Raw genomic sequence first — 17,701 nt, forward strand, 5'->3', positions numbered from 1 at the left:
ATAGAATCCATGGCCAGAATATACTCTATTGTATAGAATGATTCTGCAATTCAAATTAAGTAAGTGACTGGTAAGTACATAAATTAATAGCATTTTCACAAAGGACAAAAATTTCTGTATGATGTGTTGTGTGTTAGTCTACAATGCGTAAATTTAATTGTATACTGGCCTGTTAGTATGTCATTGCATTGATATTTTGGTCTTTGGTGTTGGACTCACGTTAATTTTCAAGTGTTAAAATTGGGTGACGTTGGACAAGAGTTTGGGAAGCACTGCTTTAGTAAATGAAAAATATGAGTACATGTTGCATGATCAAACGTCCAAAAATGCCTCCAGCCGGAGATAGCACCTGTTATGAATCAGACCTTCAATCCTGCAGAGGTAGACCTTCATCAGTGTGACATTCAGAACCTATACACTTCCATCAAGGTTGCAGCTATAGTTAAAGGTTGCAAACTCATCTTGGATTGACAAGTACGGGGTGGTGTAACTTAATTTGATCCCACTTCCCCCGCCCGGGAATGAATAGGTGAACGTGATCACCCCCTTCGCCTGTGTGAGTCTCAACGGCTAGAAGCAAGCGATAGAGAGCACAAACATGCCCTCATTAAATCGGGGCCCCAGCTGGGTGCGGATGCCGGCTATTGCCATGGAGAGTGTCAGCCAATGAGGTAAGCTGGCCGGGTCGGACCGATCCTGTTTGTTACAAGTTCAGAGGCTCTGTTTGTTCTTAGTGTGAAAAAAGGACGAACAAACGAGCTGAGCAGGTTCTCATTCTATATCGAGGAAAGTGCACGTCCAGCAACATGATGCCGGTAAGCCAGTGTAGGTGCATCCATATCATTCCTTGTTTTACCATAGCATTCAAAATCGGATGTAATTACCTTTGTTCAACCTTTTTCACTTGAAAATTAGTTTTATGAATAATGTTTTACGCGTTCGCTGCCAACTGATGGAAGTTTGACTGGGTGTTATGTTCAGTCAGATATTCAAAGCGTTTGTTGTAAATTTCACAGCGTATTCATGTCGGATCTTTCAAGCCTTTGTCAGAAATCTGGATCTGAACCGAGCTTGGTTGAAAAACACAAATAATCCAGCTTGGAATCCAGGCATTCCTTGCGCTGACAGTATTTTGTAGAATAACTAACAATTTTAATGTAATACTTGATGACAGCTGGTGATAGGATAATTGATTCCTTTTTTATTGCAGTTTCATTCTAGGCATCGCACTAACTCAATTTTTAATGCGGGAAATCTGATACTCCGGTGAAAATATAAAAACATTTGTTTTATATAACATTCATTCCGCTTTCTCTTTTTCCCCCCAGTTATTGTCTGAATGAAGTGCTGTAACTAAGACCTACGCCCATTGATTTCCACCATTGCCTTAGAACAAGTATTTTAAAAAGACGTTTAAAAAGGCAAAATATGTACCCAAGTAGCTTTTATTAACGTTGCGTTGTGCGAATAAATAGAAATTAGTGCAATAAGATGGTTCGGGATAACAGAATTCACTAAGTAACCCACTTTCTCGAGAAGGAGCACCGAGAACCTTTGATCGCATAGCTGACAGTATGTAGCTCAAGACCACAGGTTTTCCTTATTCTGATTGGATTCGACACTATAGCTGCATCAGTAAGACCGTCGTTGAGATACAAATATTGTAGCACAACCTATTGATTAATTAATTTCTTAATTCTCTGAAGACTAAATGTGAATGTCTTGTGTAACAAACCATTTTCCATTTTAATGGTAAATACATTTTTGGAAAGTAACCGTAATTTGGATATTTCCAATCAACTATTCAAACTTGTTATTACACAAATCTGGAGCAGGTGGGGTTTGAACCTGGACTGGGAATACATACATGTTTCACAAAATAAATATTTGACATTATAGACCCCAAAAATAATTAGTGCATTAGCTTAAATATTTCAGTAAAAAAGTGTTTGTGTCACCTAACCAAAAAGTTAATGGTACTTTAAGTATTTAATCACCTCTGGTTCTGTTTTGTAAAATGACAAACACACTTCAACAAATAAACATGGAAATTGAGGGTGATGGAATGAATATTTTGTTCAATAAATGAACGATGGGTGTGGAATTTTAAAATTATCTTTCTGAATTTCACAGACAAATCAAATTATTGGCTTGTACCAATATTTATTCAGTTTGGATAGAGTATGATTTTTGGATACATGTTTGATTTTTAACATCTGTAAATGAATGACCTTTTAAAACTGTTTTTGATAATAGTAAGACAACTTCCTGAGTAACTTGCTGGGGTTTTCTGTATGCTCACTATTATTAATTATTATCCCCCAACAATATTTCATTTCTGTCAAATTACTGTAAAATATGCCTAGTAAAGGAAGATTAAAAAATGAGTACCTTCTCTGGCAGACTTTCCCATGTGATACCTACTTACAGGTTTCAGTGTTCCATGGCACTGATGACTTGCCAGCCACCTTGTGAAAGATGAGACTTGAAGCCACAGGTTTGTGAAATAATCTCAATTCCTATCAGATCCAAACAGTCGTCTTAAACAGTGCCTTAATACTCAACAGACTATGATTAGAGAAGCAGCAGGAATGTAACCAATATTCTGAAACAGTAAATTCTACAGTCTCATCGTAAAGGATTTTGTATGGTAGAGTGATCATAGCATGCTCGAAATTCAAATTCTGTTGGTGGACAAGAAACTGGACTCCCACACTAAGTAACAAAGGTAATTGCGTAGGCATGATTTGGCCCTAATGGACTGAGCAAGAAGACTAAAAGGTAGGACAGTTGATGAGTAGTGGCAGATATTTAAGGAGATACTCAATTGACCCCAACTAAAATATATTCCACAAAGTAAGAAAGAATGTAAGAGGGGAAAAATATCAATGCCCATCAAGCAAGTTAAAGATAATGTAAAAACAAGAACTAAGACATACCATATTGCAAAAGCGAGTGGCAATCTGGAAGATTGGGAAACTTTTAAAGATTAACAATGGATTACTAAAATAAAATCATACAAACAGCAGAGGTAAATTATGAAAGAAAACTAGTGCAAACTATAAAAATGGATATTTAAAGCTTCTATAAATATATAAAATCAAAGAGAGTAACTAAATGAACGTTGGTCCATTGGAGGATGAGAGTAGGAATTAATATTGAAGAACACAAACAGTGGAGTCACTAAATCAATATTTTGCTTCAGTTTCCACAGTTGAGGACACCAACAGATAGTGCAGAAATTATAGAAAAGAAGGTGGCACAGTGGCTGAGTGGTTAGCACTGCTGCCTCACAGCGCCAGGAACCAGGGTTTGATTCCACCTTCGGGTGACTGTCAGTGTGAAGTTTGCACGTTCTCCGAGTGTCTGCATGGGTTTCCTCTGGGTGTTCTGGTTTCCTCTCATAGTCCAAAGATGTGGAGGCTAGGTGGATTGGCCATGCCTAATTTGCCCATAGTGTTCACGAATGTGTAGATTAAGTGGGTTATAGGGAGATGGGTCTGGGTGGGATGCTGTGAGGGTTGGTGTGGATTTGAAGGGCCTGTAGGGATTCTATGATCTAAGGAATGGAACTTAGAAAACTCCCCAACACTAGGAATACAGTACTGAGCAAACTATTGGGATTGAAGGCAGACAAGTTTCTGCAGCCTGATGGTTTACATTCCTAGGGCCTAAGAGAAGTGACAGCAGATCTAGTGGTTATGATATTCCAAAATTGCCTGCATACAGGAAAGGATGCAATGGATTGGGAAAATGCTAATGTAACACCTTTATTCAAAAAGGGAGGGAGCAAGAAAGTAGAAAGCTACAGACCAGTTGGTTTAACATAGTTTTTGGAAAATTGTTGGAATCCATTATTGGGAAAGTAAAACAGGACATTTGGAAAGCCAAAATGTGACCATCAGAATCAACACAATGTTTTGTACAGTAAATCATGTTTGACTAATCACAAAGTGAATAACGAAAATTTAGTAGATGTGTTTTCTCCGGACTTCCAGAAGGCATTTGATAAGGTGCAACACAAAAGTTTATACATAAAGTAAGATCACATTGGGTTAACAGTAAATTATTAGCTTGGGTAGAGGATTGGCTAACTAACAGAAAGCAATGAGTTGGGATAAATGGGTGTTTTTCCAGTTAGCAAAACATAACTAGTGGGGTGCCACAGGGTTCGATCCTCTTTACAATCTATATTAATGACTTGGATGCTGCAAAACAAAGTATTGCAGCCACATTTACAGATAATGCTAATGCAGGTGGGAAAGTAATTTGCAATGAAGAAATAAGGAATTTACAAAAGGATATGGATAGGGTAGGTGAATGGGCCAAAATTTGTCAGATGAAGTTTAATGTGGATAAGTGTGAGGTTATCCATTTAGGTTGGAGGAATAGAAAGGCAACTTATGATCTAAATGGAAAGAAACTTCAGAAGGCTTCAAAGCACAGGCTTCTGGATGTTCTCATGTATGAATCACAGCAAGTTAGTATTTGGGTGCAGCAGCTAATAAGGATGGCAAATGGAATTTTGGCATTTAATGCTAAAGGAGTAGAGTTAAAAAATAAGTAATTGTTGCTGTAACTGTACAAAGCATTATCAACAGCACACCTGGAGTATTGTGTACACTTTTAGTCCCCTTACTTGAGGAATGTAGCTGCGTTGGAGGCAGTTCAGAGGAGGTTCATTAGATTGATGAAATGAGCAGTTTGTCTTATGAAGAGAGATTGAGCAGTTTAGGCCTAAGTTTTCTAGAGTTTCAAAGAATGAGAGTGGAACTAACTGAGGTACGTAAAATGCTATAAGGGATTGATAAAGGAGATATAGAAAAGATGTTTCCTCATGTGGGACAATCTAGAATGAGAGGTAATAGTTTTAGGATAAGTGGTAGCAGATTTAAAATAATGAAGAGAAATTACTCTTCTCAAAGGGCCATTAATCTGTGGAATTCCTCAGAGCGTGGGGAAGGCTGGGACATTGAGTAAATTTAAGGAGGAACTAGACAGACAGGTTGTTAACTAGTAATGGATTGAAGAGTTATGGAAAGCATGCAAGATGGTTGAGTTGAGGCCAAGATGAGATCAGCCACGATTATATCAAATGGCAGAGTAGTCTTGAAGGCCTCAATTGCCTACTCATGGTTTTTATGATAGCACTGTTTCCTTGCTGTCTATTTGATAAGTCTTATTGCCAATCACAATATTTACCAGCTCTTGGAACAAGCTAGTGTCATTTAAAAGTTTTGAGCAGCAAATTATGCTCCAAACCTTGAATTTTACAAGTGTTAATAGGAGAAGTGCTTTCCCACTATTACATTGTCTCATTCAGTTGTGCACCCGAAATTCAGTTTAGTTTTAAAGAATGGGTGTGTTATGCACTGAATAGTGGTGATAAAGCACATTTCTATTTCTATATAACATAGGGCTTTTGTTCTGAATGTGTTGCTTCTTGCCCATCAGCACTGCATTTTCATGGAATATGGTTCTGACTGGCAAGGCAGTATTTTGTTGCCCATCCCTAATAACCTTTGAAAAGCTGGTGGTGAGACATCTTCTTGAACCATGGTAATTCATCAGGTGGATGTACTCTGTGGTTACTTCATGATTTTGATCTGGTGGTAATGAAGGAATGGCAAATTAGGACAGTGTGTGGCTTAGTGGGGAGCTTGCACATGGTGTTCATATGCATCTAATGTCCTTCTAGGTGATAGAAGTACAGATTTGGAAGATGTTATTGAAGGAATCTTGATGAGTTGCTACAGTTAATCTTACAGGTGGAATTGGGACTGAATGTTAACGGTGGTGGATAGGGTGCCAATCAAGTGGACAGCTTTGTCTTGGATGATGTTGAGCTTCTTGTGTTGTTGGAGCCACACCTGTTCAGGTAAGTGGAGAGTATTCCATCACACTCTTGACTTGTGCCTTTGTAGATGACACACAGACTTTGGGGAATTGAGTAACTCACTGCATAATTCTCATATCTGACCTGTTATAGTTGTAGTATTTATATTGATTATCAATGGTAATCCCAGGATGTTGGCAGTGGGGGAATTCAGTGTTGTCAATGCTAATGAATGTCATGGGGAGATGGTTAGCTTTCTTTTCTTGTTGGAGATGATCATTGATGCCACACAATTGCTAGCAATGTTAATTGCCACTTATCAATTCAACCTGAGAAGGGTAGATGGTAGTTGGCAGTAGGTTTTCTGATCTATGGGTTTTTTTGTGAAATCATACATAGGATGAGGGCATTGTTAGCTAGACCAGCATTTATTGTCCATCCCTAATTGGCCAGAGGGCAGTTGGGAGTCAACCACATTGCTGTGGGTCTGAAGTCACATGTAGGCCAGACTAGGTAAGGATGGCAGTTTCCTTCCCTGAAGGACATTAGTGAGCTAGATGGGTTTTTCTGACAATCAACAATGAATTCATGGTCATCATTAGACTCTTCATTTCAGATATTTATCGATTTCAAATTTGAACCTGTTCCCCAGAACATTACCTGGGTCTTTGGATTAACAGTCCAATGATAATACCACTAGGCCATTGCCTGATAATACCATGAAGTCATGGTACCTGAGTCATTGTTGAGCCCTCTCAGACCAACTGCCTCATGATTATAGCACTGCTGCCACGTGTAGCGGGTATGTCCTGCTGGTAGATGGTAATGGGTGATGTCTGGAACATTATATAAGGAATGTTACAGTTAGTATGACTATGGCAGGCTGTTACTTAACTAATCTGAGGCAGGACTTCCAGTTTTGAAACATGCCTCCAGATTTGGGTGGCACAGTGGCTCAGTGGTTAGCACTGTGCTTCACGGAGCCAGGTTTGGTTCAACCTTCAGGCGACTGTCTGTGTGGAGTTTGCACATTCTCCTCGCATCTGCATGGGTTTCCTCCCACAGTCTAAAGATGTGCAGGTTAGGTGGATTGGCCATGCTAAATTGCCCAGAGTATCCAGGGATTTGTAGGCTAGGTGGATTAGCCATGGGTAATGCTGGATTACAGGGATAGGGTAGGAGTTTGGGTCTGGGTGGGTTGCTCTTGAATGGTTGGTGTGTACTCAATGGGCCAAATGGCCTGGCTCCACCATGTCGAGACTCTATGATTCTATGATATAAGTAAGGAGAACTTTGTTAGGTGTGCAATTGTTTCAAGTGTATAGTTTGATTACAGGTAGTCCATCTGGTTTTAATTATTTTGATTTTTCTGGAGTGGCACAACTGAATGTCTTGATAGGCCACTTCAGAGGGATATTAAGATTGGGTCTGCATTCACATGTAGGCCAGAGCAAGTAAGGATAGAAGATTTCTTTCCCTTAATGGGCTGGTGGGAAACGATCAAGGAGAATTCTTTGAGGAGTCAGCTCAGTTGTGGTGACTGAAAAGAGAATCATGGACATAGGCTTGGCTGCACAGGAACCAGGCTTGTAGGCTGAGTGAGTAGTACCTGGAGAGATAGATGAAATACTTTTCATGTTTGTAGTTTGCTAAGGCTAGGAGTGAGAGACCAGAGTTTGATGACTAGTGGATTGAGTTGGTAATCAGTTCCTGGATTGTTGTCTGAAGTTGATAAGGTTTGAAACGGTGGGAGAATTTGGCCCCATGGAATGCTCCTCCTGCAATATGTGGAAAATGAAGAATACTTCCAGTGTCCATGCTGACTCGATATGCAGGAAATGTGTATAGCTACAGGTCCTGATTTGCCTCACAGGGTGCCTGGACATGCAGGTGGACTCACTATGGAGCATTCATGAGGCAGAGAATATCATGGATAGCATGGTTAGCGATCTGGTCACACTGCCAGTAAGGGCTACACAGACAGAGAAGAGTTGGGTGACCACCAGGAAGATGAATAAGTGGGGCATCTAGTGGAGGAGACCCTGTGGCCGTTCCTCTCTCAAGCAGGTATACTGTTTTAGATACTATTGGGGGTGATGGTCTGTAAAGGGAAAGCAGCAACAGCAGCCAGGTCAGTGGTACCACAACAGCACTTGTACAGCAGGGAGGGTTGAAGTGTAGGCAAGCACTAGTGGTAGGGGGCTCAATAATAGAGGGCACAAATAGATGCAAGAGAGATTCCAGTATGCTGTGTTGCCTCCCTGGTGCCAGAGTCAAGGATGTCTTTGAGCACGCATTGGATATTCTGAAAGGGGAGAGTGAGCAGGCCAGAGGTTGTTATCCACTAGTGATGTAGGCAGAAAGACAGATAAGTTTTGCAAAGGGAATTCAGGGAGCTAGATAGGAAGTTGCAAAGCAGGACCTCTAGGGTTGTAATCTTGGGATTATTTCCTGTGCTTTGTGTCAGTGAGGCTGGGAATAGGAAGATAGTACAATTAAACTCATGGTTGGAAGATCTGGTGTAGGGGGAGGGCTTCAGGTATGTGGATCATTGGGATGTCTTCTGGGGGAGATGGGACCTGCACGAGAGAATGGTTGCACCTAAACTGGAGGGATACCAGTATTCTGACACTAATATCCAATTGGGAGGTTTGCTAGTGCCACTTGGGAGGTTTTAAACAAATGTGGTAGGGGCAGGGAGCCAGAGCTGTAGGTCAGCAAATAAAATGATGAAGGAGGAGTCAGAGACTAAGGCCAGTAAGGTTAAGAGGCAGAACAGACAGGGAGGGATTACTGAACATGGCAGCACTGGCTGTCTGAGATGTATTTGTTTTAATGTGAGGAATGAAAGGTTAGACAGATGGATTTAGAGCTTGGATTACTATGTATAACTATGATGTTGTAGCTATTACAGAGACTTAGTTGAGAAAGGGACAAGACTGGCAGCTTAATGTTCCGGGTTTAGATTTTTCAGGTGAGAGAGAAAGGGTTGTAAAAGAGGTGGGTGTTTTGCGTTACTGATAAAGGAGAATATCACAGTTATACTGAGGGAGGACACCTTGGAGGGCTCATCTAGTGAGTCCAAATGGGTAGAGCTCAGGAATAGGAATGGTACAATCAATTTATTGGGATTGTACTGTAGGACTCCCAACAGCCAGTGGGTGGTAGAGGGACAGATAAGTGGACAGTTTTTACAGAAAAATGTGAAAACAACAAGTTGTTGTGGTGGCTAATTTTAACTTCTTCAATATTGATTGGGATTCGCTTAATGCCAGGGGCTTGGATGGGGGGAAATTTGTTAGGTGTGTTCAGGATGGTTTTTTGAAACAATATGTAAATAGTTCAACTAAAGAAGGGGCCATATTAGACTTGTATTGGGGAATGAGCCAGCCAGATGATTGAAATTTCAGTGGGGAGCATTTTAGGAACAGTGACCATAATTGTTTAAATTTTAAGTTACTCATGGATTAGAACAAGAGTAATCCTCGGTGAAAGTATTAAATTGGGGAAGGCTGTCTACCACGATATTAGGCAGGAACTGGGAAATATAGATTGGGGATGGCTGTTTGAGGGTAAATCCACATCTGGCAGGTGGGAATCTTTTAAGGTTCAGTTGATTAGAGGTCAGCACCAGCACATTCCTGTGAAAATAAAGGATAAAGATGGCAAGATTTGGTAACCTTTATTGACCAGAGAAATTGAGAGCTGACTCAAACAAAAAGGAGGCATAGGTAAGACTTACGAAACTGAAGACAGACAGACCTCTTGAAGAATACAAAGATAGAAGGAAAGAACTCAGACAATGAATTAAGAGGGCTAAAAGCGGTCATGCAAAGTGTTTGCAAACAGGATTAAGGAAAATGCTAAGGTGTTTTATACATGTGTAAGAAGCAAGAGTAGCTAGGGAAAGGGTAGCTGTACTCAAGGACAATAGAGAGAATTTATGAATGGAGTTGGAGGAAGTGGGTGATGTCCTTAATCAATATTTTGCATTGGTATTCAATTAGGAGAAGGACATATTGGATGATGAGTCCTTTGAGGGGTATGTTGATATTCTAGGGCATGTCATAAAAGGAAGCGGCGTTATGAAAGACATTCAGGTAGACAAGTCCCCAGGACTAATAGAGTCTCATAGAATCCCTACAGTGAAGAAAGAGGCCATTTGGCCAATTGAGTCTGCACTGACTTTCAAAGACCATCCACCCAGACTCCCGCAATTCATATAGCCCACAAGGGTTTTTTTTAATCATGGTTACCCACCTAAGCTGCACACTATGGCACAATTTTTAGTGTGGCCAATCTACCTAACCTGCACATCCATGGATAGTGGGAGGCAGCCAGAGCACCTAGAGGAAACCCATAGAGAACAGGCAAATTCTACTCAGACAGTCAGCCAAGGTTGGAATTGAACCTGGGTCCTGGGTCCCAGTTGCTGTGAGGCAGCAGTGCTAGCTACTGTGCCAGCATGCTGTCCTACTCCTGATCTATCCCAGAATGCTGAGGGAGGCAGGTAAGGAAATTGCTGGGGCCATGTATGAAACCTTTGCATCCACTTTAGTCACAGGAGAGGTACCAGAGGAGTGGAGAATAACAATGTTGATTTGTTTAAGAATGGCAACAGGAATAATCCAGGTTATTACTGGCTGGTGAGTCTTATGTCATTTTGAGAAAATTCTAAGGGATAGGATTTTTTCACATTTGGAAAAATATGGATTTATTACCAATGAGCAGCATGAGATTTTTTGGCGAAGTGAGAAATTTGGTCGTTGATGTTGTCTGTATGGACTTTAGCAAGATCTTTGACAAGGTCCCTCGTGGCAGGTTGACACAAAATGTGATTGATGGTGAGCTGGTAAGATAGACACAGAACTGGCTTAGTCAGGAAGACAGAGAGGTGCGGTGGAAGGGGCATTTTCAATTTGGAAACTTGTGACCAGTGGTATTCCACAGCAAATCAGTGCTGAGATTGCTGTTGATTTGGAGGAGAATGTAGATGGCCTGATTAGTAAGTTTATGGATGACCCAAAGATTGGGGGAGCTGTGGGTAGTGAGGACAATTCCAAGATGATACAGCAAGGTATAGATTAGCTAGAGACTTGAGTGGAGAAATGGCAGATGGAGTTCCATCTGGATAAACATGAGGCATTTAAGCAAATCTAATGCGGGAGGGAAGTATACAGCACATGGTAGAACTCTTAATAGCATCAATGTACACAGGTATCTAGGTGTACAGGTCCACAGTTCCTTCAAAGTGGCAACACAAGTGGATAAGATGGTCAAGAAGGCATCTGGCATGTCTCCCATCATTGGTGAGGGCAAAGAGTATAAAAATTGGCAAGTCATGTTGTAGCTGTATAGAAATTCAGTTAGGCCACATTTTGAATATTGTGCACAATTCTGGTTGCTACACTAGGAGGATGTGGAGTAATTAAAAAAGATACAGAAATTTTTTACCATGATGTTGCCTGGTTTGGAGGTATTATCTATGAAACGAGTTTGGACAGACTTGGTTTGTTTTCACTTGAATGTCAAAGGATGAGGGGGGACCTGATAGAGGTTGACAAATTTATGAGAGGCATGGATAGTCAGACGTCTTTTTCCAGGGTATAAATGTATATCACTAGGTAACATAGGTTAAGGTAAAAGAGGGTAAGTTTAAAGGAGATGTGAAAGGGAAGTTTTTTTACACTGAGGGTGGTTAAGTACCTGAATGCGCAGCCAGAAGAATTGATGGAGGCAGATACAATACCAATGTTAAAGAGGCATCTTTGACAGATAAATGAATAGGCAGGGAATAGTGAGATATAGATTGCGTGGAGGCAAAAGCCATTAGTTTAGAAAGACATGATGTGTTGGCACAGCATTGGTGGGCGGAAGGGCTGTACTGTTCTTTGTTCTTTTCTTTCTCTCTTTGTTCTAATAGGCATTAGTGAACCAGATGGGTTTTTATGACCATGATAAATTCATGGCAACTGGCACTGATTCCAGATTTCTTAATTAGTTAGATTTAAATTTCAACAGTTGTCATATTTGGATTTGAACTCTTGCACTATTAAATTAACCAGAGTGTCTGGATTATTAGTCCCATGATATTACCAGTATGTCACTGTCTTCATCTTAATAAATTGCATATATAGTCCACATAATTTTACATCTATTGCATACAGAGAAATGTGGCGATTGCTAATCTGTACTCCTGTTGTGTAAAGTTCCATGAAAGTTGTGCATATAGCAACAACTTTTTCTGCTGGGTGGCTTTAATCGTGGTCTTTCTTAACCATTTCCCCAAAAGCGTATATGTGGACTCAAGAGTTTATAGCTTGTGCACTGACACCACTAACTTTTGACTACTATTTTACATAACCTCTTATTGTGCCTTAGTATAATACTACAAGAAAGCGCTTCTATTAATTTGATAAATCTTGTAACCAAATGCTTCAAAACTAGTGGATTAACTTAAGTAGATACTTCCTATTATATAGATGAATACAATCATTAATTTGGACACAGCAATGTCCCAGAAATATTTTTGACATAATCAGTTTTTAGTGGTGTCGGATGAGGTTTGAATCTTCTTCAAAATGTAGAGAAATGCATTTGGAAATGCCTTTCACAATCTTGTTATAGTAAAACATTTCACAGCCAGTGAAGTATAACCACTGTTGCATGGAAAAGTCACCATATACAATCATTATTGGATATTTTGTTTTGTAGTGTTGATTGAACACGTAATGTTGTCTAAAATACCAGGTAATTTCATTAGAACATGCCACGGATCTTTAATGCCCTGTGAGATGATTAATAGCTATTGGTTTAACTCCAAAACATGGCATCTCCAATAGTTCAACACTCTGTACATAGGAACAAGTGTAGGATTTTCAAGACTCAAGTCTGCTCCTCCATTCAATGAGATCATGCCTGATGCATGACCTAACTCCGTACACCTTCTTTTGGCCTACATCCTTTAATATCTTTGCTTGACAAACATGTATCTATCTTGAATTTAAATTAACAACTGATCTAGCATCAGCTGTTGTTTCTGGGAGAGATTTCCAAACCTCTACCACCCTTTGTGTGTAGAAGTGCTTCCTAACATCTCTCCTGAATGGGCTGGCACTAACATTTAGACTGTGCCCCCTAGTTCTAGAATCCCCAATAAATGGAAGTAATTTATATTTATCTATCCTGACTTTTCCTGTTAATATCTTGAAAACTTTGATCAGACCAACTTAGCCTTTTAGATTCTAGAGAAAACAAGCCTGATTTGTATAATCACTCCTAATTAAGTAACCCCTGAAGTCCAGGTCGCATTGTTTGTAAACCTGCATTTTACTCCCTATAAAGCCATTATGTCCTTCCTAAGATGTGGTGTCCTGATCTGCTCACAGTCCTCCAAATGGAGTCTGCTCCTGTCCGCCACACAAAGTCGTACCACTGAGCCTGAATTGTCTCTCCATGTTTCTTCTACCAAAATGCATTACCTCACATTTCTCCACATTGAAATTCATCTACCAGCTGTCTGCCCATTTGGGCAACTTGTCAATGTCCCTCTGAAGTCACTTAGCATTACTTCACAATTCACTATTCTTCCTTGCTTAATATCATCTGCAAGTTTAGAGAATTTGCCCTCAACCCCCAGCTCCAAATTATGCTTATAAATTAGAAAAAGCAAGGACCCCAACACCAATCCTGGAGAACACAAGACTTTCAACTCATCTCATGTTGGGCCGAAGGGCCTGTTCCCACACTGTAGGGATTTTATTATCTATGATTCTATGATCTATGATTCTATGATCTCCAATCTGAGAAATGCCCAACTTATACCTAACTTCTATTTTCTATCTTTTTAGCCAACTTCAAATCAATGCTGCCAAGAACTCATCAATCTCAAATATTTCTAATTTGCCAGTCAACCTGTTTCGTGGCACCATATCAATGCTTTCTGAGAGTCAAAATTTACAGGACTACTGACATCCACTGCCTGTGTCACCTCATCAAAGAATTTGATTAAATTTGTCAGACATGGCCTGCCCTTGACAAAGACATATTGTTGTCGAGTTCTATAGAATCATAGAATTGCTATTATTAGGGATAACATTTGATTGAAGTATGCAAAGTAGTCATATTTTTATATCAGTCAATATTGTCTTTATAGACCTCCAAAGTCCAGTCTGCGCTCTGTCATCCTTGCACAGCTAGCACAACCTATGGACCAGTGATATTTAAAGGAATTATAAACTGCTTATGGATTTGTTGCTGGCATCTTTCTTCTGTTCTTATTTCATGTTTACACCCCTCTGGTGTTTTTCACACTTTTTTCAACTTTCAAAAGTCTCCATGGACTTGTGTGCAAGTGCTGAAGTAGTTTTTGCTACATCTTGCAAAGCAGAACAAACCGCTAGAACAGGATGGAGTAGGCAGAAGAGCTGTCAGCACCTGGCTATATCCATCCAGGACTTCCAGGTAGCAATTCTCCTGCTTTACTTTTAACAAGGAACAATTAAAGAATGATCTCCTGAAATCAGTACTGAAATCTAATAATTGCTGAAGCCACAACATTAACCCAGAGTATTGCCAGTGACTGAGAAGGTGCTTGTGTCAATGAAGATTTAACTATCTGACTGCTTTCATGCTGGTGCTGGAGATGTTAACATATTGTAAACTGGGATATATGTTAAATTTGGGGAAGACACAAGACGTCTTAATTCAGAGAAATTAACTTTTTTTCTATTTGTCAGATTTACCCATGTTGAATTTACACATTACTTGTTATGAATCTCATGTCAATTCTGCTTTTGTAATGGAATTGAAAGTAATGGCACATCATTCTTGTGCAGTTGGAATGTGATCATAAGCAGGTTAATGTCTGGTATCCTGACTGCAATTATAATGCAGTAATTCTGCAGCAGTCTGTGATTTAGCTTTTTATTTTAAACACTATGGTGAACCAAAGCTAACTGCTATACGATAAGGGCAACCCACTGACAAAATGGCTCATCAATAAGTTTCTTGATATCTGCTCAGCCAGCTACAAGAAGATATTATTTGCTAATGCGCATTTTATTATTTCATTGGATGTGATAGGATCACTGGCAGAGCCAACATTCGTTGCTCGGCCCTAACCGCCTTTGAGAAGGTGGTGGTGAGCTGGCAGCTTGAACCATTACAGATCTACCTGTTGTATGTACACGTGCAGTGCTATTAGGCAGACAAATTCAGGAATTTTACCCTGTGATACTGATGGAATGAGGGTACAATTCCAAGTCAGGATGGTGAGTAGCTTGCAGGAGAAGTTGCAGGTGGTGGTGTTCCCATTTATCTGTTGCCCTTGCCATAGAATCCCTTCCGTGTGGAAGCAGGCCAGTCAGCCCAGCAAATCCACACTGACCCTCTGAAGAGCATCCCACTCAGACCCAGCCCTACTCTATCCCTGTGACCCTGCATTTCCCATGACCAATCCACCTAGCTTACACATCCTTGGACACTGTGGGCAGTTTTGCATGCCTAATCCAGCTAACCTGCACATCTTTGAACTGTGGGAGGAAACCAGTGCATCCAGAGGACACAGGGAGAATGTGCAAACTCCACACAGACAATCCCCCAAGGGTGGAATTGAACCTGGGTCCCTGGTGCTATGAGGCAACAGTACTAATCACTGAGCCACTTTGCTGCTCCTTGTCCTTCTAGATTGAATTGATCGTGGAAGGTACCATTTAAGGATCTTGAGTGAATTTCTGCATAACGTCTTGGAGACAGAACACATTGCTGCTACTGAACGTCAATGGTGAAGGGAACTGATGCTTGTGGCTGTGGTGCCAATCAAACAGGCTGCTTTGTCCTGGATGGTGCCGAGCTTCTTGAGTATTGTTGGAACTGCGCTCATCCAGGCAAGTGGGGCATATTCCATCACACCTCTAGCTTGTGCCTTATAGATGGTAGACGGGATTTAGGGAATCAAGAGTTAAGTTACTTGCTGCAGTAGTCCTTGCTTCTGACCTGCTCTTCTAGCCACTGTATTTCTCTGGCAAGTCCCAGTTGAGTTTCTAGTCAATGGTAACCCCCAAGATGTTGATAGCGGGGGATACAGTGCTGAGAACATCATTGAATGTCAGGGGCAGTGGTTAGATTGTCTCTTATTGGAGATGGTCATCACATGGCATTTGTGTGGCACAAATGCAACTTGCCACTTGTCAACGCAAGCCTGGCTATTGTTGAGGTCTTGTTGCATTTGAAACATGGACTACGTCAGGATCTGAGGAGTTGCAAATTGTGTGGAACATTGTACAATAATGAGCGAAAATCCCCAGTTCTAACCTTATGATGGAGGGACAGTCATTGGTGAAGCAGCTGAAGATGGTTGGACCAATAACATTACCCTGAGGAACTCCTGCAGAGATGTCCTGGAGCTGAGATGACTGACCTCCAACAACCATAACTATCGTTCTATATGCCAGTTAAAACTTACCAGCAGAGATTTTGCCCCTAATTCCCATTGACTCCAGTTTTTCTCGGGCTCTTTGATGCCATACCTAGTCAAATGCAGCCTTGATGTCAAGGCTGTCACTGTGACCTCTGGAATTCAGCTCTTTTGTCTATGTTTGAACCATGACTGCAATGATTCCAAGAGCTGAGTGGCCCTGGAAGAACCCAAAATGGGCATCATGAGCAGGTTGTTGCTAAGCAGGTGCTGCTTGACAGCACTGTTGAGAACACCTTTACTAATGATCAAGAGTAGACCTAAAGGCGGTAATTGGCCTGGTTGGATTTGTCTTACTTTTTTTTATGAACAGGACATACCTGGGCAATTTGCCACATTATTGCATAGGTGCCAGTGTTGTTGCTGTACTGGAACAGCTTGGCTAGATTAGGGGCACGTTCTGGAGCACAAGTCTTCAGTAGTATTGCCAGAATGTTGTCAGGGCCCATAGCCTTTTCAATATCCAGTGCCTCTAACTGTTTCTTGATACGATGTGAAGTGAATTGAATTGGCTGAAGACTAGCATCTGTGCTACTGTGGTATTCTGGAGGAGGCTGAGATGGATTATCCAGTTGACTGCTGGCTGAAGATTGCTGTGAACGCTTCTGCCTCATCTTTTGCATTGATGTGTTGGGCTCCTCCCGTCATTGAGGATGAGGATAACTGTGGAGCCGTCTCCTTCAATGTGTTGTTTAATTGACCACCAACATTCGTGACTGGCTGTGGCATGACTGCGGAGCTTAGATGTGATCTGTTGGTTGTAGGATGGCTTCACTCTGCCTATCATTTGCTGCTTATGCTGTTTGGAATCAGCAGCTGAAGGAGGATGTGTCAGCAAGATCTCATGATAATTGGACGACTGTTCGGAACCTGGCATGGACTTGGTCCCTTGTGGATGAGCCTGTGGTCACAGCCACAGGACACATGTTGGAGATACATCAGAGGCTAGGAGAAAATATTGAAGCGATGCTTGGAATTCCACACAGCTTTCATAAGTATGGATGAGTCCATGGTAGACATGAGATCTGCTATGTCCCAGGCATTTGAATACACAGCGTCATCCATAGAAAGGATGGCAACTGACATTCAGAGGCATCCCCTACATTCCAACTACATAGATGCTGTCCAGCATTCAGTCAAGGTCAGAAATCACATGACACCAGGTTATAGACCAAAAGGTTTACTTGATAACAAGCTTTCGGAGCCTCAGTCCTTCTTCAGGTGTTAGTGAGAGAGGTAATGCCAGACACAGAATTTATAAAAAAGATCAAACTATCACACCACTGACCAGGACGTATTAAACAATCAGTTAGAATGTTTTAAAACCTAAGTTGCTGGAAAAGCTCAGCAGGTCTGGCAGCATCTGTGAAGGGAAAAACAGAGTTAAC

General features: G+C 40.9%; 1 protein-coding gene across 6 annotated transcripts in view; it reads left to right on the forward strand.

Moving 5' to 3' along the window:
- Window positions 1-545: 545 nt before the first annotated feature.
- The window catches only part of elovl2 (ELOVL fatty acid elongase 2), a 116,441-nt gene continuing 99,285 nt past the window's right edge, over window positions 546-17,701 (forward strand). For 2 of the 6 annotated variants that reach the window (XM_048610781.1, XM_048610807.1), the window contains exon 1: window positions 691-825. Coding sequence is in view for 1 of the 6 variants with exons in the window: in XM_048610795.1 (XP_048466752.1) it covers window positions 807-815 (9 nt within the window). In the remaining 5 variants the exon portion in view is untranslated. The other 4 variants (XM_048610773.1, XM_048610795.1, XM_048610789.1 and 1 more) reach the window with 3 other exon arrangements.

Source organism: Rhincodon typus, chromosome 2 (genome assembly GCF_021869965.1).
Source record: "Rhincodon typus isolate 14 chromosome 2, sRhiTyp1.1, whole genome shotgun sequence".
In the NCBI taxonomy this organism is placed as follows: domain Eukaryota; kingdom Metazoa; phylum Chordata; class Chondrichthyes; order Orectolobiformes; family Rhincodontidae; genus Rhincodon; species Rhincodon typus.